Genomic DNA, 26,968 nt, shown 5'->3' with positions numbered 1-26,968 from the left:
CTAATTGTCTTCTTTGATTGCCGCACTAGAACACAATAAATATTGGTGTATTTTTAACTTTTTTATTGGTGCATGTTGCCTATCAAGCATTCACATGATTGCCGTACCAGGGTTGCATTTGATTGGGCCAAATAAGCACAATATTGTTGTGGTTTGACATATGAGCCAATAAGTTGTGAAATCACACGATTGACGTATAAAATAGACCAATAATTGGTGCATTGCGGCAATCGTGTGATCCTACCTTTACACATTTACATCACATTTATATTAATCATACGCTCTATAAACAACATTTATACACAACACATACATACATCATGTAAAGTGCCAAAAATGGTGATATTTTGAAATTTTTGTATGGGGACCCCCCAGGGGGTTCCAGGGGGTGTGCCACTAGCATGGGTGGGTCGGCCCTTCAAGGTTAGTGGGGGTCGTTCACACATTTAGATTCGATTGGGGTACTTTAAATGGGTCAAAGAGAGATTTTTCAAAATTTGACCTTTGGGTCAAAATAAGGAACATCAGAATTCATTTAAAGATATAGTTCCTTGGAAAGTTACTTATTTTGATAACTAGAGTACGATTTTGCTTGTCACTTGGGCAATGTGCAACCTTTAAATATTATCAGCATTTGATTTTTAGATGAAGGAGAACAAATTTAAAATGATTACAATTTCATTTTAACTATTTCATATGAAATACATACATATATTGATATTCTTCCCCCGAAAATCCATACATTTAGCTACACTAGTGCGGAAACTGGTTTAAATCTACAATCTATTGTCGTTGAATATGAAACTGCTGATTAGTAATAACTAGGGGGCGGATTTATATGCAAATGCATGTATTTTCTCGAACGTGCAAATACAATGTAGACTAATTATCTATCCGAATCGCACATTTTGCTGCAAAATGACATCGATTTGTTAGTGCATATTTTTACATATTTTATTGATAATGCATATTTTGTTATATTTTACTTCAAAATGCATATTTATAGGCATATTATGCCAATTTTTAATAAAAATATAATTGTTTGTCGTTAATGGGCAATACATTGTTTCGACCAAAAATTTGTTGTCGAATTTGTTATAGAAATAGCAGTAAATGTTATCGACTAACTTCTTTCGACATTGAGAAACTGGCATTAAGTTCTTCATTTCTCTATCAGTAATTGGAAATTATCATTTCAAAACATTATTCTTCAAAAAAGTTTAGTTTTTTTAAGTATCAAAAATTCATTAAATGTATCGAAAAACATTCATATTTGTTTTCATTGCAAATTCGATTTATTATAGATTTCGTTATCGAAAGATTTTGTAACTTCACATACACAGTTACCATTCCTGACAGTCTTTTCCATTTTTTTTAATATTTTTTTAATTTTGTTTCGATTTAAATTAAATTTATACTCACTGAACAAATTTTAGAGTTCTATAGAATATAATAGAAACATTTTAAACTTTTTATAAGGTTTTTTTAACTTTTAAAAATTTTGTTCGTCGCATATACTATGTATAGAAGTGCAGGACCACCCGGGTGTGTATTGGTAAACCATGTACATAAAAAAACCTTTGGTAAAGCGAAGGTTAAAGTCCCTACACTATAGATTACATAGAGACACTTAAGTGGCAATCGTCTTCATGCTAGATTACATGAGATGTATACAGTAACCAATTGACTTCTCTCTGCATTACAAATAGCACGTCAAATGACCCAAAATATATAAATTGGAGTCAGCCAAGTGATCAGATATTATTAACATTTTCCGTCTATATGGGATACATTTACTAATTGCTTAATTGCTGGGTTATTACGAGATAAAAATTAAGGTTGGATGCTACTTACATCACGATCAAAATATTGATGATTTTAAAAGGAAAGTCACAATATAGAAGCTATAAAGATTATGGCTTTAAACAAGTATTCATACCAAGATATTACAATTAATATATCCATCGTTTTTTCAGTAGAAAAATTATTTTAAAAATAGTTTTAGAACTTTAATTGTTTAATTCCTGGTATAATTTAAAGATTTCTAACTGCTGGCAACAGTGTCATTCATTTTTTGGACATTTCGAAATCCATACTTAATTATTTTATGTTTCTGCATAAAATTCAAACTTCTAGATTTTCGTAAGTCTTATAACAGTTATCAAAATATCATGAATTTTCAAAATTTTAACTACAGAATAATAAAAGAGAACGTTGAGAAGCTCTAATATACATATGAAGATCCATCCGTAGCACTTACGTTGCATTGTGCCAAATTTAATTTAACTAATTTCATTTTTGCTTTTATGATTGAAGCCACCAACTAATCATAACATTTTTAAACAAGTCTTTTGAAATTGTTTTGATTGAGTGAATAATCTATTTATTGTAATAAATAAATAAATGTGTATAATAAAATGTAATAATATTTTCTATAATAAATAATTCTTTTATGCAAATTTTGCACACATATTTTGTTATTGATCAAATAGTATTAAAATGTAAATTAGCTTTTTTTTTGTTTTGTTGAAGTAATTTTTATACACAAATCAAATTATATTTAAAGCGGGTTTGAAATTGACAATAGTAGTTGAATAATGACAGCAATAATTATGATGATGATGATTTTTTATGTAGATAATGACGTTGATGTTTATATAATAGTAGATTTGTGACAAAATTATATTTTGTTATGATAAGTATAGAAAGAAATATTAAAAGGGTGGTACACAGTTTGGTTTTTAATAGAAAATGATTTACATTAATTATGGATAGAAATAGTATTTAGAACTCTATAAAACAGGCGAGTATATATGAGTATCATTGATCAAATATACATATATTCAGCATTTAAACTTTTGCAAGAAACAAATTATACTTTAAAATAAAAATTTTAAATATTTTTAGTTAAAAAAAATTTTAAAAATAATTGTTCTTTTTATTTTATTAGCGAAAAAAATGTTTTTTATTTTTAATTTTAAGAAAAAAAATTTTTAATTTATTTTGTAAAAAAAAATTTTTTTAGTAAAAAAGAAAAATTCTGGTTGAAAAATATTTTTTCCGATTTTGATCCATTGTAGGACCGACTTACTTTGGCCTTATATACACCGTTGCAAAGGTCTTTGAAATATCTATTATTGGATATCCATATTGTCTATATCAATCCAGGTATAGGTCAAAAATAGGTAAAAATCGAGGTTGTCCTGGTTTTTTCCATATATCTCAGCCATTTGTGGGCTGATTGTTTCGATTTTAAATAGCAACCGAGCCGGGAGAATTCCCAATATGTTGATGTATGAATAATGTATGTAAGTTATTTGGGGATTACGGGAAGTTGATTTCAACATACAGACGGTCAGACAGACATGGCCATATCGACTTCGATATCTATAACGATCCAGAATATATATATTTTGTGGGACTGCAAATGAAACTGCGACCTGTACTTTGAGCTCAAGGTTTACATGGACAGCCAGCCAAAAATGGATGGGTGTTTGACTATTTTTTTTGGAAATAAATCTGGCATTTCTAAACGGCTGGTACGATCGGAATAAAATTTCATGAGACTGAGTTTTAAAAGTGGCATATCTTTGAATCTAATTGAGATATTGACTTGAATTTTTTTTTTGTAAGACCAAAAATTGGTCCTAATATTTGCAATCCTATTAAAATATTGATACAAATTTTAGTTTTAGAAACTCAATAAATATGTTATATGTAATAAAATCTTTATTTATTAACAAAACTAAATGAAATTTTCAAAGCTTTTTAAGTTTATCACTCTAAATAAGAAAGTTTACAAAAACTTGTCAAAAGGTCAAAGGGAATCCCGTAATTCCTAAAAATTGGAGCGAAAATCCCAAATTAGTTTTACAATTTTGAACATAGGGTCCAAATTTCATTCGGGGCTGGGAAAATACTTTGGGGATAAATAGAGAACATATCAAGGTTTCCAAAGCTGCTTTCGTTTTCTGATCTCGGCTTTGGGATTTTAGAACATGTGCCCAATATTGAAATTTTGATAAAAAAAATAGGTCAATTTCCGAAGGGTTTAAGGCCGACATATTCAAAAAATAGAACATAGTTTTTATATCAGAATATTTTTCGTAAAGATACCTTACAGGAAAATATAAAATTGTTGTTCTTTAAGAAAGTTTTTTTTTAATAAAAAAAGAGTTAAGTCATATTTTCGCCCAAAACACAGCAAAACTCTAAAATTTGTTGAATTATTAAATTGAAAATCGTGCATTTTTGGATTCATAATTGATATTGATCTGAAATCTTTTGTATATCATTGGTAATTTATTTGTCTAACTAATAAAATCCATTCGGTCCAAAACTAAGGCCAATAATTTAAAAAAATCGCACCAAGGTATGACAAAATTTTTTAATTAAAATTTTCAAATACCTATATCACGGAAATTGTAAGGTATAAATAGCACACGCAAGCATTTTTTTCAAGACCTAGCCGAACGCTTTCCAAAAATATAAAAATCTTCGAAATTGGATTGGAAAGAAAAAATGGCACGTTTTTAAAAATTTTACATGTCGAATCGTACCCTACTTTGTGACCCTGGAGCACTTGTAGGGCCCATTTTAATAATTTAAACTCGAATCCTTGGCTATGCCTACGTCAAATTTTAATCCGATCGGACTAGCCGTTTAGAAATGCCAGAGTTATTTCCAAAAAATTTCGATTCTGCCCCACTGTGCAGCAGGACCCTTCTCATGCTAAGCATTGTGTTGGAGCTAGCAAAATAGATTATGGGAGGAAGGAAAGAAGGAGTAGTGTTTGTGGACATTCGATTTGAACTTTCCTCTATATTAAAAGTCACAGGAAGTCCCAGCTCTCATGTATGCGTCGAGAAGCTTCAAAATAGACTTTAAAGCACATGGGAGTTGTATTCCACTTTGGTCGGATGTAGGTGGTGTAAATTCCTATACCGTTTCAGAAATCCAAGATACTTGAATGCTTCTTTCGACAATTGGAAAATGTGTTAAGACAAGTGGTCTTGTATTCTCATGCCCAGAACATCAATAGCGTCTGATTCCACAATATTTACAACATTCATAAACACAGATGAAGCGACATGGTCTGTCGCAAACGAAATGTATAATTTTCTATGACTCTGGCGCATAAATCAGGCTGAATGTTTGCGATGACATGGGTTAATTTGGTTTTTTTTTATTTATTTTATTTATTTATTATCTGTATTTCCATACAACAAGACAAACATCTTTTAATTATAGTGTGGAACTAGGGGAAGTTATAGTAATACAATTTAGTTTAACATAATAATTTATTAATTGTGACAAATTTAAACATTTTAAAGATCAAAAATTTAAATAGTTAAAAGACAATTTAAAAATAATAAAAAAAAATATCGAAATTTAACAAAAGTGCAAGTTAATTACTAATTAACAAAAATACGTATCATAATTACAATATAATATCTAGTTTAAAGAATGAAGTTACGTTCAAATGTTTCGTTATTTCGGATTTAAAAGTGTTTACATTGCTGTTTGTTTGTACTTTATTCAGAAGTCTGTTGCATAGATGGATTGCGTTATAGTAAAATTGCCATTCCGTTATCTTACTTCTGTGTGCAATAGGTATAACCTTATTCCCTCTATTAAACCTTGCACAAATTATCCGATTATATAAATATGACGGCACTTTAGTGTAAACGATTTTGTGTAGTAGCGTAAGTGTCCTGATGTTGACCAGATTATTGAAAGTCAAATTGTAAAGCTTTTTACTTAAGGTTACAATTCCATCAATAGTATGAAGACCAAATACATATCTGACAATGTTGTTAAAAAGAGTATTCAGCTTCCGCTTACTAGCGGAATCACAGTTAGCATAAACTTCGCATCCATAAAGAAATACTGGCATTAAATATGTTTTGGCAATTAGCATTCTAATGTTAACTGGTGTGCAAAATTGTGTTGCCCACAGATTACGAAGCACTGAGTACGTTTTACCTACTACAATATTAACGTGATTATCCCAGCTGAGCGTGCTATTAAAAGTAATGCCTAAATTCTTTGCTGAAGTTACGATTTCAATTTGTTCATTATTAATGTCAACGTTAGTATTTTGTTTTAAGGATTTCTTACGGATTTTTGATTTTTGGGGGTTCAGGCATAGACCATTTTTTGATGCCCAGCAATAAATATTGTCAAGATCCGAATTAAGCTTACATACATTTTCATTTATAGTCGTAAGCGATGTGTTAATGTATAGCTATACGTCATCAGCATATAAATGAATTTTACTGTGGGATACATTATTAGGTAAGTCATTAACATACAAAGAAAATAAAAGTGGACCCAGAATTGAACCTTTTGGTACTCCTCGGGTAACGGACAGAGCTCCAGAGTAAGTGTCATTTAAGAACACAGATTGAGAATGATTATCGAGGTACGATTTAATTAATGAAACTGATGTGTCACTGAACGCGAATTGATGATACAGTTTTGAACAAAGTAGGGAGTGATCAACAGAATCAAAAGCTTTCGAGTGATCTAGCAGAACCAAAAGTGTTAAATTCCCACCATCAATAGAACAACGTATATCGTCAGTAACATCTATTAAGGCTGTGATGCAACTGTGTTTCTGACGAAATCCGGATTGCCTGTTGGTGAGCAGATTATATTGAGCTAAATGGTCACTTATCTGTTTATGTAATATTTTCTCAAGAACTTTGGATAGAAATGATAGAATAGCTATCGGCCTGAACTCAGAGTTAGACTTAGGAACTGGTATTATTTTTGCATGTTTCCAGTTAGTTGGAAAGACACTAGTCGTGAGGATGGTGTTACAAATATGGGTGATATAAGGCAGGAGCTGAGGAAGTAAAATTTTAAGAAATTTTGGGCTGATGTTTTGAGTTTTGTCACAGGTCTAGACTTAAGAAAACTCCACACGATAAAGTCTAAAGGGGTCAAATTGCAGTATTTCGGTGGTCAGTTGACATCTCCTCCACGTGAGATGATCATGCCTTCAAATCGCTCGTGCAGAATATCCATTGCGACATGAGCTGTGTGGTACGTACCGACGTCCTGTTGAAACCACATGTCGTTGTTGTCCATTTCATGCAATTCAGGCTAACGTCGTTCTCAAAGTAATATAGACCGATGACACCTCAGCCCAAAATCCACACCAAACAGTGACTTTTTCGGGATGTATTGGACGCTTTTGGATCTCATGTGGATTGGTATCGTCCCAAATTCGACAAATTTTGTTAGCTGATTTACCCATTCATCCAGAAATGGGCATCATCGCTGATGATGATTTTTTTATGAAAAACGAAAATTTTATCATTAGTACGTTTTGTTATAGGCTATGTCCACTATCAATTGTCAAAGGTTGAAAGACCCTTTTTATATATTTAGGGCCATTATTACAACTTGCCTTTAAGTTCCCAATAGTAAAAGTTAACTTTAAGCAATAGAAAAGGTTAACTTTTACTTAAAGGCAAGTTGTAATAATGGCCCTTAGCCGTATCATTTTATACTTTTTAATAACTTTCATTTCCTTTAAAATGCACCCTAATAATAACTAAGTGACATTCTCAAACGAGATGTCATTAAACTGTCAACACCTTGTATTATATCGTATATTGACATGATGAGGGGATTGCCATTAGACAGGTATAAAAACAGTTTTGACAGGCCTTATGAAATTGGAAACATTTAAGAGGATCTCAAATATCAAACACAATGCAACAGGCTGAATAATCAATTATCTCTCTCGATCATGGTGAAGATGAAGTTGTCATGCAGTTGTCATCTCAACATTACAAGCATACAAAAAAATAATTCCCTATAATATTTTGATCATGTCTTGCAGCAAAAATTATAAAAAAAAAATAATAAAACATGTGGAATATTAGTTTTCTCATTGACTTAATGGCCTGTCTTCCTGCCTCTATAGTGTTCAGTTGAAAGCGTATTATTGAATGTGAATTATAAGTTATGACATTAATTTATTGAGTTATAATAGCCCGCTAACAATATTTATACATGTGTATAGAGAGTATAGTTTAGCCAGAGAGGAGGTTGTACTTTTAAAGTCAGGAAAAAACAAGTGTGATAATTTCGGCTTTAAAGGGCGTGTGCTTAAGTTGTTGGTTGGCACGAGATCAAAACACCTGTATTTTTTGGTTGAAATACAAAGCAAAATACACACACGATATACTTGTTTGTATATTTAAACAGTTGGATGCCGTGTGCCATGTTTTTTTCTCACTTTTTTTGTAAAGATTTATTATTTTAGTTAGTTTTTTTTTGATTTTCTTGTTTATTGGCTTGTAGTTGTCATGTCACATGTTTCTTTTCCATAATAAGAGTTTATCATGTATTCAGTTCTAAGAAAAATAGCAACCATTTAAAGCCAGTTGATATGGTAATTGAGCTTAAAAGTCAAACAATTTGTTATTTAAACGGATCTCGTACTTAGCAATCAATTGTTAACAAGCTTTTAGTGATTTTTTTAAATAATGATTGCATAAGTAGTTAGATCCGTAGCATGTAAATATAGGATATATTATTTAAACTATTGGAAACATAATTTAATTAATTTATTTAAAAAAACTGAATAATGGCCACATTTTATAAAACGAAGCGTTCACAAATGTAAGCAATTTGTATGAAGAATATATTTCATACAAAATATGTTTAACGTTTGTCGTTGCATTTTATAAAATGAGGCCCTAAGTTCCTTTGCTTCTAATCCAACGTTATGTTAAAGTGACAGGTCAATTTCATATAAAATGTGACAACTAGAACCTTTCCCTACCCACAAGTAACTAATTCCGAAAGAAACCTAAAATTTTTAAAGGCACCTCCGATATATATTTTTTGTATGGTGAACTTAATCTTAGTTCCATTTTGTATCTTCAAAAAGATGCATTACAAACCAGTCGGATCAAAATTACTATTTCGAAACAAAGTGAAGATTTTCATGGGTACTGTCGAGATAAAGTTTCGAATTTGGATCTTAAACAATATCGGGGAGGGCCGCGGTCAAACGGCCTCAAAGTGGAGCACCGCGGATATATGCAAAATTTATGTATGAATTTTTCTTGGGGCTCAACATAATTTGAAAGTTTATAGGGTAAAGTATTTTTGAGATTTTTTACAGATTTTTCGGAAGAGGTTTAGAGGTCGCTCAAGTCGTGTTTTTTACAAAAATTGGGTTTGTCGGCCTTTTTTTTGAGTTTTCTTCATAACTTTGTCAAGATCCACGATTTTAATTAATTTTGAGGACACAGTTTAAAAGAAAAATGTCCATGCTTTATTTCTCTGTGCAAAAATTTTTCAACTACGGGTCTTGGAGAGATTTTTCAGCAAACATTATCCTTTTCAAAATTGTTCAAAGGGTCTCGATACTGTTAAATTCTGAGAACTGGGGCAGGCCATTCGAACAGTTTGATTCCGTTATCAAAAAACCAAAAAACTCCATGGGCCTCTCTAAGCACCTTGCTATTCAAGAACCAGCAGAAGAGCAGAGCTTCGGTGGACGAACCACAGATGTTTAGAAACTTATTTTTTTGGAAATAATTCGGTATCTTGGGAACTATTGGAGATATTGTTACAAAATTGAACATGGTTTGAGCTGAGATGTTTTCGAGTCGATATACGTTTGTTCAGCTTCCTAGCGTTAATAGAGGCCAGTGCGTAGCACCTCAAAGTTGGTCACCTCGGGTCTCAAATTTTTTAAAAAAAATCGGCAAAAATCCATTTATGAAACGACTCAAGGACTATTTATATTTAAAATATAAAGATCTACAAATAATGCGCTTACAAGTGTAGGTTATCTCTATTATGTGAAGAGATATTCAGGTTTATTAATTTATTTTTTTAATTTTGCTCGATCTTTTTATGGTTTTTTAGATATGGCGTTCCTATGGAGGGTCGAAATTTATTTTTAAAATATCAGCTATATTCGCAATAAAATTCTAAATAAAATAAAAGAAACTTGCTAACAGTTATCACCTCTCTATAAAAAGTTATACGCATCCAAATTTCGAACTTGTAAAAGGGCCGTATTTTTTACATTATTTCCCAAAAAAGCCCATATATTTTTTCTTTTGTAGAAAAAAGAAATTTTCTTCGAGACTATATAAAATTTTTTATTTGATCCGGAAAGATAACTAAATGCAAAAGCGTGTAAAGAAAAATTTGGCTCACTTTAGCGGACATATCACCCCCAGACCTATCCAAACTTAGCCAGTTTTTAAAAAAAAATTTTTGCTTTAAGTAAAAAATTCTAAAAAGGCAAAGCATCGATCCACGAAAATGCTCAATACTTGTACGTTTTTTCACCAAAATTTCCGTTAAGGCAGTATTTGTTTGAATTCAAAATTTACATTTGATATGTTAGTAACATTTTTTACGCTTTATATGAAAAAACGTACAAATTTGTCAAAAGGGGTAAGGTTTGTGAAACTTCTGAGGAGTAAATAAAGGCCTTTTATATAAGTATTTGATATTGTTGAAAATATTATGACCGAAGTGACCAACTTTGAGGGTCTACGCACTGGCCCCCATTAACGCTAGGAAGCTGAACAAACGTATATCAACTCAAAACACCTCAGCTCAAACCATGTGAAATTTCGTAACAACATCTCCATTACTTCCCAAGATACCGAATTATTTCCAAAAAAAAAGTTTCTAAACCACCGTGCGACCACAATTTCGTGCGCCCGATAAATTAGTGTATTATTTTATTGATAAGTCCGATAGAAACTTTGTATTTATTTGGTAATTAATCAGTACGAAACTCCATTTTTTATATCTTCTAGGGTGCTTTTCTTCAAAACGTAATTTACATACATTATATTAGTAACTGACATTATAAAGTAACTGAAAAGTTATTGAAGTGCTTTATTTTTTGTTTTGTTTTGTAATAAAGACATTAAAGCCGGGATCGGCAACTCCTATGCACTGTGCATTGTGGGCGTTACTAAATTTACACAGACTACTCACACGCATAGAAAACACAATTCAGTCTCATATGAGTTGTCATAGAAGAAGGTTGTGTTGTCGCTCGTTTCTTGCTTTTGTTTATGAATAAATGTTAATGCAGAGGTGGATAATTCATTTTATTGTTGTACCTTTTTTAGCATCTACACTACATATTAAGTAGTTTTTAGAATTATAAACTATTTTAAATGTTTTTTCTCTCACCTTTAGATGCTTAATTGGGTTTTTAGAAGTTTCTTATAAATTATTATTTTTTAATACACAATAATTGCTAGACAAATACGTTAGTTAAAATGTTCAGTTTTCCATGCATGTTTTGTAGTGAAGATGAGAGTACAACTATTTCTCATTTCTTGTTTTTTCGCTCTTACACTTATACAAGTGCAAAATGTAGTAGTATATGTCTGCCGATCCCGGCATTAAAGAGATTATATAAAATTTTTCACACAATCTATTGGGGGTCAATACCGTTCACATGTAAAGTCGTTCAGATGTGATTCAAAAAACGTAGAATATTTCCGTTAGTTTCAGAGTTAGTTACCAGATAATAGTAAATAGAGTGCTTAACAATTAACAAAAGGAAAATGTTATCAGACCAGTTGTTAAGTGCAAGAAATAATGTATAAACTAAAGTGTCAACAACTCGTGAACAGTTTTGTTTTCTAGTGTATGTATGTATATTAGGGCGGGTCAATTTAAAAATCGCCCAAGTGACAAGGAAAATCATACTCTAGGGATCAAAATAAGAAACTTTGCCAAGGAACCATACCTCTAAAATGAATTCGGATGTTCCTTATTTTGACCAAAGGAAAATTTTGAAAAATCCCACTTTGACCCATTTAAAGTACCCCAATCGAGTCAATATGTATGACCGACCCCAATGAAATGAAATGCCAATGAAAATCAATTCTGTCCGGCGACGTGTATATTTTTTAGAATATTTTTTTTCTGCATTACATGAGTGGCATATTTACCATATATTCACTTATCAAAATATTCTCCATCGAAATTATCACAAAGGATTACTTTATAATTAATTTGTCTTTAAGCGTGTGTTATATTCATACATTTTTGGTTGTCTATTCGGCATAGCCAAATGTAACATTCTAAGTTATTTTTTGTGTCAAATGTATGAATTTTTTTAATTAAAAATTTTAGCCACTTTTTAGGCCTTTTTTAGCCTTTTTTTCTAAGTATTTAGCCCTTTTTGTTCACCATGAATTGGCAACATTGTATATAAATTATTGTTAAAAAACAATAATTGCACTGTTTTTTATTTCTCATTTTCTTTCAAAATAATATAAAAGTACTTTTAAAATGATCAAGCTCAAGCAATCTGCATATCTGGGTTAAGTAGCGGACTATTGAACAAGCACAAAATGGCGTTCGTGTAATAATAAACAAATTTGGAAAAATATGCTTATAATTCACCAAATTTGACCTTTGGGTCAAAATAAGGAACATCTGAACTCATTTTAGAGTTATGGTTCCTTGGGCAAAGTTTCTTATTTTCAAACCCATAATACATATTTAGAACCTCTTTGGTCCCATCTCGGGGCTCACACTTTCTAAAAAAAAATAACCAAAAATATATTTATTCGATTTTAATAAAATTTTAATAAATATATCAAAAATAAATTTTGTCTATAAGTTTTAACACTAAACAAAAAAATCAAATAAAGCAAATTTCATATCAATATATTTTACGAGTTCAAAAATAATCGATTTGAAATTTTAAAATTGAGAAAATTTTGAAATTTTCGTATTTTTTAATTCCGAAAAAAAAGTTTCTTAAGAAATATTTTTTTAAATGGTATCTCAACAGGGATAAAAAATAGAAAACATCTAAAATATACTAAATGATTTTTAATAGGCCCTTCCGAATTTATCATACATACTCTTTTATTAAAATTTTTAATTTAGGCTAAAACATGGACCTACACCACCATAGTGTGGAGGGTGTAATGCGTTTGTGGTGTTATGTGTAACGCCTAGAATCACTTTCTGAGTCTATTAAACGATGTCCGACCGTCCGTCTAGCTGGCTGTCCATGTTCCGTGGGATTCGAATTTAACCCATTCGATGTCGAAATTTTGTTTTGTTTTTAGCCAATTTGTTCTAAGACCCCAAACAGAATTCAGTCATGAATTCATTTTCTACAAAATGTTTAAAATTTACCCAAGTTTCGCACCTTAACTCCCATTAAAAAGGTTTTCATACAAATTAAAAACCAGCCATAAAAGGATACTTACACATGAGAAGTCTTGCTGACCAAACAAACTAGTTTAGCTGTCATAAAAATTTACTTAAATAATTCTTATATTTTTGTATCTAATTTTTATTTTATAACCAATTGGGTGTGTTGCCTAGACGCATTCTCAGTTCAAATAATAAAAAAAATTCACAGAAAAAAAACCAACTTTATATGTGATTTTCTGTCTACTATTTGCAACTTTTATAGCCGTTGATTTTAATGCTCTAAAAAACCATTGCTAAGATACCATCGCTTTCCTAAATAAGTTCGTAGTAAGCGAAGAATAAAAGGAACAAAATATTTCCTTGTACGAAAACGAATAAAAGATTTCAAATTGTATATTTAATAGATTGCATGATGTGTCATTATTTTGTAAAGCACTCAAGTGGAAAGTTGCAAGGAATACTGCTACATGGAGAAAACAATCTGCCTGCAAAGTTAGTGATTTTGTATTTGAAGTTATTATTAAAATTATAAGTAGACAAAACAGAAATAAAGTTTAAGGGTGACCGACATGAAATATGGTGCTAAATCTATTAGTTAATTTATTTTTGCCATGATTTTACGGTATTTTAGTTTTCAAATAAAAGTTCATAATTCAAATCATTTAGCTATTACTACACATAATTATGTAAGTTGTTGGTTGGATTAATTGAATTTCTAATTTTGTGGTATTTCAAAAGGGTAAGGTCTGTAAGGCAAGAACTTAGGTTTAAATCAGTGGTCGGCTCCAACAGAACATTCACCATTTGCAACTGTATTGTAATGTGACCGAAACTAATTTTATGTTGCCCTTTCATGTCGAAAGGAGTAATTGTTCTGCCACTGGTGGCTATGATTGCCGTCCACTGGTTTAAAAATAAAACTTCTGGTCTTTGTTCCACTACAATTCACATTGGCCCCAAAATAAAGTGGCCCTCAAAGATAATAAAACTCATGCCATCGCACTATAGTTCAAAGTATCACTTTTTCCGTGCTAAATTCAAATTTCGAAGTTGTTATTATTCATTATTTTTTGTTGTCAATCTGTTACTAAAACTCCAATGCAATAAAATTCGCAATTGGTTTTTGTAAAATACAAAATACTGCTTGACAGCACGCCTTCAAAGTCAAAGTTTCGATACATTTTTAAAAAATTGTGAATAGTATCAATATTGTATTGTAACTTTTAACCGTTAATTGTGGATAGTGTGTGAATAATTTAAATAATGTTTAAAATGGAAAACAACGAGACGTCTAAGTACTTAATTTTTCTTACCTAAATATTTGGAAACTATTTCCCTTTATATTAAAAATTACAATTTTTAAACATAACCTTAAAATAATTTCTTTTGATTACAAAACATTAACTTTATAGAAGCTTTTAAAAAAATGTTAACGTTTGTTAAACTTGAAATAAAAAGAAATAAATATACTGAAATGTTGTGAATTCATTTCACTTTATTTCATACTGCGCATTTTTGCGCTTTCTGAGTAATTTAATTTTTTCTAGGTTACTGTGCTATAAAAAAATTAACTTTTTGAAATTTGGCTAAAAGAACGCCCAAAAGACACAAAGTATGATGCTATTATTAAATATATTTGTGAAGAAAATTAATGCTCCTGTTATTCCTGAGGGCTGTATGAAATTATTGGATGAAAAAGTCCGCCATTTTGTCTACAATTACTTAAAAGTAAAATGTCAAAAATGCAGAATAAAGGAAGATAATTTTCGAAATGAAAACACTATATGGCTTAATGGTGATACATTCTTTCAGATTTGTATCTTTGGTTACCAATGACATCCACAGTAGACAAGGATAAAACACAGACGAAAAAATAGAATCGTTTTAAAAATTGAACATACCCTAATACATATCCTAATATGGCGACCCCAGGCCGCACCCCTGGTGGGCTCATGCGGTCAAAATTTAAACTCGTCAACACTTCTTCTTTGCGCATGTCAAATTTTATTCAAATCTAACTAAGGACTAAGGATTTAGAAATTACCGATTTATTTCCCACTTTTATTCTATACCACTGTGCGAAGTTTTATCTGATTAATTGAAGTTAATATATATTGAATCAAATGTGTTTACAAAATGAATTACTGATTCAACTAATTTGACTGAAAACTAATATGAAATAAATTTCTTCTAATCAAAAGCAATGAATTTACTTTATTTTTCTCCTGATGGGTTAATGGTCGACAAAGGGTTAATTTTTTCTTAAATTTGTTGAAAATATAAGTATTTCTACCTATGGTCCAATTTTGGTATCAAACAGTAGAATACTTTAATAGTAATTAATTTCGCACGGAAAAAGTGATACTTTGAACTATAGTGCATCGGTCAAATTCAGTCTGATTTAAGCGCCGCACAGTGGCTCATTATCGGTTTTCATCGGCCAAAACTCTGTAACTTTTGAACTGATAGAAATATTTTAGAATGATGGACAGATAACTTCTTGAATTTTTCTCAAGTTTTAATTTCATTAAAATGGATTCAGCAGTTGTTGAGCAATTTAAGGTTAAAGTATAACTTTTAATTTTTTATAACATTTAGTATGAAAATGCGGATTTTTTTATTTTTTGCATCAGCTTTGCTTATAAAAAAGTTGTTAAAAGATAGAAACAAGTAAGGAATTATGTTCGGCCAAGCTCGACCATATAATACCCTACACTATAATTTATTTTCGTGAATAATTTTCGGAAGTGGGCATTATATGGGAGCTATGACTAATTATGAACTTATCGCCATGAAATTAGGTCGTGTGATTTATGTATATGTATGTGGAAGTTACTTGTGTTGAATTTTGTATTTATACCAACATTTTTAATAGATTTATGCTCGTTAAAGTGATTTTCGGAAGTGGGTCTTATATGGGAGCTATGACTAATTATGGACCTATCATCATAAAATTAGGTGATTGTAATTCAATTTATATAAAACTTATTTAGTGCAAAATTTGTGTAGATACCTATATAAATTAACCATTTACGACCGATAAAGTATAATTTCGGGAGAACATTTGTATGGGTGCTAGGTGAAATAATGGACTGATTTCTGTAATTTTGAATAGGCTTCGTCACGGGCCGAAAAAAATGTATGTACCAAATTTTATTGCAATAGCTTCAAAATTGCAACTTGTACTTTGCTGCAGTCATATGAACAGGTAGAATAAAAATAGAAAAAAAATTGGGAGTAATTTCATTCAAATGAAAAAAGTGTTCAACAAACAGGTCAAAACAGGTCAACAAGTACATATGGGCTTAAAGAGGATACTTTGGCCTTTCTTCTGATAGTAAAATTAGTTTAACCCCTTTTGACCCTAAGCACTTTTATTCCACTGAAATTCAAATTTGACTAAATTATAGTACCTGAGAAAAAATTTAATAACATAGCAGGAGTAAGCGTTACAGTGACAAATCATACCAGTCCTTAAAGACTATTATCCTACCAACATAACGAGAAAAAAAGCATCCAATTATCGATAATAGTTTGCGAGTAATGATAATTTACTTCTGATCAAATTTACAAAAATCACATTTTTTATAAAATGACATAAAATGTTTGAATTTAACAGCATGCCACGCACACAATTGACAATATTTTTATCTAATTGTTTGGTTACTTTAGTTTAAATGTATTTACTATTGAATGGCATTAAAAAATTTTAAATCGGAGTTAACAAAAAGTTGGACTTTTGGCCGATGAAATTGAGATGTACGCCGGAGTCATGGAAAATTGGACATTGCACAGTGGTATAGAAAATAAGAGGGAAATAAATCTGTAACTTTCAAACCGTTACACCGGTTTGAATGAAATTTTGATTTTCTTTAAATTTGAAATAAAAAAATAATTAAAATAATTTCGTTCCTACAGCACCGAAAACAACCTACTTGAAGTTGTTTTCGTTCCGGCGCCAAATGACAGGTTTTTCGTTACTGATCGGTGCCGTATCGTCCCCAATTTGAAATCGCATTTGAAAATTAAATTTTCAAAATTTTTACCCACCCTACTCCACTTTTTTGATAACAGCGGATCCAAATATTTTCCGATATTTTCATTTTCCCTTTATTAGACTAACAACAAATCTATGTGTCAAATGGAAAAAGAATTGTTTAAAAATAATGACTAAATCCAAAGTAATACGCATTTGAATTTAAAAAAATTTTTAAAAAGCCGATTTTTCGCTAAGTTTTTGGGAAAAAACTACTTTTTTTCTTTTTAATTTATCTCCAAAAAATTCTAATGAAAAGTATAAGGAGTTTATACTTTTTGAAAAGCTAAATCTTCATCAAATATTTTAAATAAAAGAATTTACATTTTTGAAACTGAGAGGTTCATCCAAAGAAGCCTATTTTTTGTATAAAATTCAATTTTAAGGTAAAAATTCTCAAATCGCTTACATAATCGATATCAAAATATAGTAACCTGTTTTAGTTGAATTAATATGTTGTAAATTATTTTGAAAAGGCTTCTGATAACCCCGACCATGGTAAGGATATTATAGTCAAAAAACTAAAAAATCCCATTTTTGAGTTTCAAAATTTTTTTAGGAATTAGGAAATTTCTGATAACAAATTTCAAAATTTGTTTTTATTTTTCAATTTTCAATAGAACAATCTATATAACTGTAAAATTTCTTAAAAAAATATTCATAAATAACAATTTAATTTCAATTTGAAAAATTTGTATCTTTGCAAAAAAGCATTTTTTATCATATTTCCCAAAAATTATTCCAGGAATTTTCCAATTGTGAAAAGTTATATATAGTTTTGAAAAATATACAAAATTTGTTATCTTTTGATATATAATATGTCTACCTTATGTGTTTAATGTGGCAAATTAATTAGGGAAAACTTAACATCTAGCAGAGAATTTTCGTAACACTGCACAATGGGACAGAATCAAAATTTTTTGGAAATAAATCTGTTATTACTAAACGGCAAGTCAGATCGGAATAAAATTTGGCGTTTTCGTAGCCAAGGAGTATTCGAGTTTAAGTTATTAAAATGGGCCCTATAAATGCTCCAGGGCCGCCGATATAGGGCCTCAAATTAGGGTACCTTCGACATGTAACATTTTTAATCTTCGATTCCATCAGGTTAAAAATATTCTTTTTAACCGGATGGAGTCGATTTTTTTTTGTTAATTAGACAACTAAATTACCAATAGCATACAAAAGATTGCAGAGCAATATCAATTATGGATCCAAAAATAAACGATTATCAATTTATAAATTAAAAAATAGTAGAAAAAAAACTTTCTTTAAGAACAGAGAACAATTTTATGTTTTTCTGTAAGGTATCTTTACGGATAACATTTTGGTATAAAAAACATGTCCTATATATCGAATATGTCGGCCCTAATCCCTTCGGTATTTGACCCATTTTTTTATCAAAATTTCAAAGTTGGGCCACATGTTCTAAAATTCCAATGTTATAGCGATAATCTGTACAAAAAGTAGTGAAAATAAACGAAAGTTAGAATCTCTGATTTATTTACAGTTTTTAAAACTTTCTTAATTTTATTGAAATTTTAAACGCAATATTTGTCCAAAAAATCGTTTCTTATTCATTTTTAAGCCACATTCAAAAAATCCTTTTGATGAAAAAAAAAAGTATTTCCTTTTCCCAAAATCCTAATTTTATTTCAAAAACTTTAGCATTAAAACTACAAAATTTTAACGACTTTCAACAGCAAATCTATGCATCATGTTGTGTTAGCCATATAACAGACTTCATTTTAAGCAAAATGTCTGTATTTAGACGAAAGTCATAAAATATCGGTAGTTTACACTTAAAGCTAAAACAAAAAGAAAAAAAAAACTGTATTATTAAAATTATATTTTCTACCTGTTTTACTTTTTTTCTTCTGGCCAAATTACGTGTTCTAGAGCATTTTATATGGGATATTATAGTTGGGGCAGGTAATTTCTGTTTTGTTTAGTTTAGCAATCCACACAACTTACCATTTGGTTTAACATTTGAAATCCTTTCGGTAATAAAATTAAGAAATAAGCCAAAAAATACATATATACCAAAAAGAAACAAATAATAATAATAAAAACTTGTTAAAATGGAAAAAGTCATAAAACAAAGTTTATTTTTACTACCGTTTGGAGTTCTTTTATTTTAATTCTGTTTTTTTTTCAGTTTCAGTTTTGTTCAAAATAAAGTAGAAAGAAAAACTCGCCAACAATTGTTAATTTTTTAACGAGAAAATCTGTTATGGACATTTTTGATTTTTTGTTTGTATTTTTTTTAAATATAAATACATAGATTTAAAGTCTGGCCAAATCCGATTAACACTTGATGACAAAAGTATTTAAAATTTTGTTGTTGGAAAAATTGCATGCTTTTGTATAATAAAAGTACAGAAATAGATGCGGCAAATATGTATTGTATTATACCCTACACCACCATAGTGGGGAGGGTAAAAATATTAGTCTAACACCCACCTTAAAGTATACCGATCGACTTAGAATCACTTTCTGAGTCGATTAAACGATGTCCGTCCGTCCGTCTGGTTGGTTGGCTGGCTGGCTGGCTGGCTGGCTGGCTGTCCATGTAAACCTTGTGCGCAGAGTACAGGTCGCAATTTTGAAGATATTTCGGTCAAATTTGGTACATATTACTTTTTCGGCCCAAGGACCGAAATATTGAAACTGTCTGAAATCGGTCCATTATTTCACCTAGCCCCCATACAAATGTCCCCTCGAAATTGGACTTTATCGGTCATAAATGTTTAATTTATATATGTATCTACACAAATTTCGCTCCAAATAAGTTTTATATATACAAAATTCATGTCACCAAATTTTGTTACGATCGGTCCATAATTAGTCATAGCTCCCATATAGACCCGCTTCCGAAAATCACTTTAACGTGCATAAATCGCTTAAAAATTTTGGTATACACACAAAATTCAACATAGTTAACTTTAATATAGACATAAATCACACGACCTAATTTTATGGTGATCGGTCCATAATTGGTCATATCTCCCATATACGGCCCACTTCCGAAAATCACTCACGAATATAAATTATTGATATTTTAAAAGAAAAATATTTTTACTCATTTACTTGGTGTATGGTATTATATGGTCGGGCTTGACCGGCCATACTTTCTTACTTGTTTTTAATTACACAAAGGATGTATTTATTTAATACATCAATAGTTAGTGAAGTTAAATTGTGTTTAAATTAAACAAAAATCAATAAGTTTTTCGCAAAATGAAAAGTACGAACATACGAATAATACATTCGCCATATTTTCTTTAAACCAAAGCACGCCGCACACATTTTAAACGTATCCAGCGGTTCTTTAATCGTCAAAAATCGATGGCCTCGCAATTTATTGTTGAAGTTTTAATATACAATTAAGTAATCGCCCAATTAGGGAGATCCCAACATACAAAGTTTAGAGAGCTCTAGGTCCCACTACACAGGATCAAAACATTTCGGAAATATATTTGCAGAGTATTTGAGTTTAAATTTTGATGACGGACACTTGGTATTGCGCTATGGGGTCAAAGTTTTTAGTTTCTGTGCAAAATATAACATTTTATTCTTAAAGTCCTCGATTAGTCCTATGAAAAACTGAAGGGGTGTGCAAATTATCTCTAATAAACATTTGAATATTAAAATTACCAAATATTACCACCGACTGGTCCGGTTTTTTCACAATACATATAGGACTAAATTAATAGCTGAATTCATTCAAATTCTTACTGTTAGTTAAACAATAAATAGTATTTCCTAGTTTTTCTAGGAATGTTTTTTAAGGAACTTATAAGGTTTATATACGTTTATGAAAGGTTTTTAAACAGGAATACTTTTAAAATAAATGACGCCTTCAATATGCTAATAGGGGCTTCTCAAGGCCTTTCCTTTCATCATCCTAGGATGAATTCAAAATTTCGAATTTAGCATATATGCTCTAAGATCCCAAAGCAGAGAATCCACAAGAGAATACAGTTTTATGCATCCCAGTATGTTTTGCATATGACATGTAAACCTTTCATAATGATAGTTATAAACATGTGGTAACGAACGTACGCAAAATAGAAGTCAACTTTAGCTGACAGTAGTGAAATGAAAAAATCTGCGAAATGGAACGGAATATTTAAAAGCGATTAATTTATTTTAAAAGTGTACTAATGTAGGTCTCTATCCGCTATTTACACAATAAAATATCTCCATTGGTATTTGTTTAATTGGTTTAAGTACCGGTCGCGCACGTACGGGTCGCGAACGTACGATTTTTCCATATGTTTTTTTTATTATTATCACCATGCATTTTCTCATAAATATCTTTAAATTTCCTTAACAAAAAAGAAAGAAAATATGGTCGGTCAATCCCGACCATATAATACCCTATACTAAGTAACATTTTTCTTTTAAAAATTCAATAATTTATATTCGTGACTAATTTTCGTAGTGGGCCTTATATGGGACCTATGACAAATTATTGACCGATCACCATGAAATTAGGTCGTATATTAATATTAAATTTTACCGCTTCCATCCCAAATTTCTCAATTAATACAGCTGAGATATGCTATGAAACCATTCTTTTATAAAAACATAGTCTGTTTTTTATAACACTATACAACAAAATCAAATTTTTTCCAAAATTACAAGGTCCGACCAATAAATTTTGATAGAGGAGACAAAAAAAAAGACACGTGTATCGGCGTTTTGAAAGTTTACATCTGAATTTCATTTGAGGGGGGGTTAAAGTTTCTCAACTCTGGCACATTCTTATTGTTAATCTTCATAAGAAACCATATGATCCTTACATTTTACGTATAAAATATGTTCAGCAAAGTTATGTAAAATGTTACGGAGAATATTTTTGTAGAATATATTAACCCTCTAAATCCTCAAGGCATGGGACTTTTTTGTCCTTCTTTTAAAAAAGTGCAAAAACCACCATTAAAACAGGCATTTAAAGGGTTAAACTGTTCTGTAAAAAAATTATACGTGAAATTTTACTATAAGTCCCTGAATACATCAAAACGGAAAATTGAACCAGAAAGTCAGAAAAAAGACATAACAAAGGAGAGCATAGGGTTAATTTCGTATTTATTAAGAATTTTATTTTAAAGAACATTTAAGCTATAAAATGTATTCAGCAAATTTATGCAAACTGTTACGGAGAATATTTTTGTAGAATATGTTAACCCTATAAACCCCCAAGGCATGGGTCTTTTTTGTTCTTCTTTTTAAAAAGATCAACAAACACCATTAAAGCAGGGATTTAAGGGGTTAAAATGTTCTGCAAAAATATTGTCCGTGAAATCTTACTATAAGTCCCTAAATACACCAAAACGCAAAATTCAACCAGAAAGTCAGAAATAAGACACAACAAAGTCAGAAACTTATAGGGACAGGGACTTATAGTAAAATTTCATGTATAATTTTTTTGCAGAACAGTTTAACCCTTTAAATCCCTGTTTTAATGGTTGTTTTTGCACATTTTTAAAAGAAGGACAAAAAGGACTCATGCCTTGAGGATTTAGAGGGTTAATATATACTATACAAATATTCTCCGTAACATTTTACATAACTTTGATGAACACATTTTATACCTAAAATGTAAGGATCACATGGTTTCTTATGAAAATTAACAATAAGAATGTGCCAGAGTTGGGAAACTTTAACCCCCCGTCAAATGAAATTCAGATGTAAACTTTCAAAACGCCGATACACGTGTCTTTTTTTTTTGTCTCCTCTATCAAAATTTATTGGTCGGACCTCGTAATTTTGTTTGGTGTTGTATAGTGTAATTATAAAAAATAAAACACGATGATTATCAACATTTTATTTTTCGATCATTCAGGGGAAATGCCCATATTTGGGATATGTTTAATATTTATTGGGAATTCTGTTTCTTTCAAAATGTTTTAAACTTTTATTAGTTAATGGTTGGCTACCGTCACCGCTAAGCTACCGTTGGATTAGAAGGGGTGTGGACTATAAAATACTCGGAGATCCATTGGATTTATTGTGATACCCTTCTGGAAAAGTCCTAGTTAAGAAGAAAAGAAGTGAGGAGAAAATTAAATGAGATTCCGGTCTGAAGAATAGACAATATGTATAGACCGGGATTCTCTAGATTCTTCTTGATCATATATATCTATAACCCCTAGTTCATCGCGGAATATATTCCCTAGCCATTTTTGCCTGAGATCCTATAATCTAGGATAGTTACATAAAATGTGTTCTACTGTTTGTAGCTCATCAATATCACATCTCTAGAGACCTGAGACTTCTCTTATTCAACATAATTAGTATTTTGGTTGCCTTTGCATCCAAATTTGGCCAGATAGCCTTAGACACTGTGCAATCCATCCTACTGCCCCAAGATTGGTTTGTAGAGTCACAGAATCTTCCGAAAATCAATTTATAATAGTGATATATAGGAGGTTTTACCCCTCGGTCGTTATTACTATGCTCCCTGTCTGACCAGTACATCTGCTACCTCATTACCCTGTTTGTTACAGTGCCCTGTTATACAACATAAACTGAATGTGTATAGTTCTAATAACGCTTCTAGATATCTGAATATCTACATAAATTATCACTTCAGACCCCGTTGTTATGTGTGCCCTTCTCTAGTCCGTAGCTGCCTTCGTCTGAGAGTCTGTATGACACTTCGATGTCTCTGTTTACTACAGATTTGATGTCTATGTCTACTATACAAAATCCGGTCCCAGTACCAGATTCCATCTTGGATCCAAACTTCACATTTCCGAAGATTTAGTAAACAATTCTTAACACATTTTCTATTAGCGCCCACAAATAAAAATAAATTTAAAGATACCTTTTTCATTCAACCGGTTTTTTGAAGACAAAAAGCGAAACCGTTTAAACGGTTTTTTAAGACAATAATCAAAACTGGTTTTTTGAAAAACACAACTTTTCGGATAAACTGGAAACCTGTTTTTTAAATTTGCCTGTTTTTTGGACACTCTACACCCAGCCAATTTAACCTGTACCAGGCTGAGAGATCACCTAGAGCTGATTGTTTAAAGAAACTTTCCCTCGATCATCCGCATAGACAACGACTGTTACCGCTAAGCTACCGCAATAAACCGTTAAATACCGTTACCGTAATAATTCAAATTACCTTTGAATCGTTTCGATTTATTTAGAATTATAATAATTTGAGGACATAAACATGGCTATACGATTGATCATACATAGCATTGATGTTTTCTGACACAATGATATAGATTTTGCTCAACTTTCTACAAAATCCATTCACGAATAAACGACTGAATTAAATAACTTGGAAATTTGTCTCCATAGTTGTGGATTTTTGGAAGACTTTTGGGCACAGAATTTCGTAAGGATATTTTAAAGTATGTATTTCGATTTTATGGGGATAGAGTATTTTTAATAACGTTTCTTTTATTATCGATAATGGGATTCTTGAGATAAAAAATATTGATTTCAATTTTAAAATGATATTGTAATGACTAGTATCGCATCGAATTTGATCAGTTATTTTAAATTTACCCTCATATATTATTTGGCATCATTGCCTCATTTTTTTATATATATGAGATAATGATGTCAAACCATATCTCTCTTTCATAATAATGTGGTTGGGCATCTAATATTGAAAATAAAAATCAGTCAATTATGAGGTGTCACAATAATACAATTGATATATCGATGTTGGCACCACGAGATTTACCATTTCATTACCAAATGCACAGTGGTTTAAAAACGTTATTTTGCAAATAATTCGGTATCTCGAGAACTATTGGAGATATTGATCAGCTTCGTAGACGAAATAGGGGCCAGTGGCTAGCCGCTCAAAATTGAACACCTCTTTTTTTTAAAAAAATAACACCAAAAATACATTTATAATATTATGAAATTTAAAATATAAATAGTCCTCGAAGATCTACAAAAAATTCGGTTTTAGTTCAAGAGATATTTAAGTTTAATTATTTTTTCATTTAAATTTTGCTGGACCTTTTTTGATTTTTTAGATATGGCGACATGGTGACCTAATATGGGGGGCCACCCACTGGCCTGCATTCCGTCTAGGAAGCTGCAAATCAACTAGAAAACAACTCATCTGCAACCACATAAAATTTCGTTACAATATCTCCAAAAGTTCCCAAGATACCGAATTATTTCCAAAAAAAAAAACGTTTCTAAACCACTTTGCCATGTATGATGGAAGATTCATTAGGAAACATAATTTAATCTTAAAAAAAATTTGTTAAAAAGTATTGACATGTGATAAATACAAAATTGTCTAATAAGTATCTTATTTATAATATCAAAAGTTTTTAAAGTGTTTTCAGTTAATGCAGCTATTTATAATAATAGTCTCATCCTTTTTAATAATATCAAACTTATATTTTATTAAAGAATAGTTTTTTAAAAAAGCAAACTAATATATTTTATTATTTCCCCCTCAAAAAAAAAAAAAAACAAAAGGACATCCTCCCACAGCACTCTCTTCAGAAGAATTAAATCAACTTACACAAGCCTACTACTATAATTACCAACGATTCGCCACCCTACCGCCAGCCTATTGGCCTCATCCATCCATACAATTTGGTCGAGCTATGTTGAATTGTCGAACTGAATTGGCAAATCCTTATTTTGCTCATACCATCATACCACATTCAGCAGTAACACCCGAAGAACCTCTATCATTCAGTCGAACCTCACCGAGTCCGTCCAAAATGAGTCGATCGTGTAGCAGTAGTATAGGCGGCGAATCGATAACGGCCTCCTCAACACCAACGCCGTCAACAACAACACCAGCCCCTGGAGTTATAGCCGCAGCAGCAGCAGCTGCCGCCGAAGCTGCATATCATAGTTCAGTAAATGTAAAAACAGCAGCTGAGGCAGCGGCGGCGGCGGCAGCTACAGCCGTTTTACACGTGTAAGTATTACAAGCATTTATTGTAGACATGTTTGTTTATATAAATATATATATTTGTTTCTTCTTTATTATAAATTATTAAAATGTAAGTAGTCAGCCAGCCAGACACCTTTATAAATTAATTTGTTAATTATGTCTGGCTGTATCAGTATTTTAATATTTTATATATTATTATGTGAAATTTATACAAAACAATTTTATTCATTGTTCGTTTATTTTAATTCAATGGTGGATGTTTGTATTAGAGATCGAGTAGACAGACAGAAATGTCTCATTTTGTATTCCACACCAGATCAGTTAGTTTTAAAAAGTGAATTCGTAAATTTTCTGCCCTGTTTAACTTTGTGTGCGTAAGGACAGTAGCGTGTGATATTTTTTTTTTTAAATGGGGGAATTTTTACAAAGTTGTGAAAGAAGCATAAAAATAGTAATAATAAAAAATAAATTATTTGTAAGCATATCAAGTAACCTTTAAATCTAAACAAAAACAGTATTTGTATGCTGTTCATCATCAACCCAATCATGAATAAAAAATCCGCTGGAGTTTTTTCATTTTCCACATTTTTATACACTTCACCTTCGTGAGAAGGGTATATATAAGTTATCTATGTATACTTTCCGTTTCTAATTTCTACATTTTTCATTTCCGACCCTATAAAGTATACATATTCTGGATCCTTATAGATAGCGGAGTCGATTAAGCCATGTCCGTCTGTCTGTCTGTCCGTTTGTCTGTCTGTTGAAATTTTCTGAAGACCCCAGATATCTTCGTGAACCAAATCTTCAATAATTCTGTCAGACATGCTTTCGAGATG

The 26,968-nt window shown here is 30.9% G+C and overlaps 1 protein-coding gene across 1 annotated transcript in view; it reads left to right on the top strand.

The window, feature by feature from the left end:
- The window catches only part of dsx (doublesex), a 399,595-nt gene that overhangs the window by 334,756 nt on the left and 37,871 nt on the right, over positions 1–26,968 (top strand). The window contains exon 4 of the mRNA XM_065508225.1: positions 25,700–26,153. Coding sequence (XP_065364297.1) covers positions 25,700–26,153 — 454 coding nt within the window. The remainder of the gene's footprint in view (positions 1–25,699; positions 26,154–26,968) is intronic.

Source organism: Calliphora vicina, chromosome 1 (assembly GCF_958450345.1).
Source record: "Calliphora vicina chromosome 1, idCalVici1.1, whole genome shotgun sequence".
Lineage (NCBI taxonomy): Eukaryota > Metazoa > Arthropoda > Insecta > Diptera > Calliphoridae > Calliphora > Calliphora vicina.
Note: the sequence above shows the minus strand (reverse complement) of the source record. Positions and strands in the feature narration are given on the sequence as shown.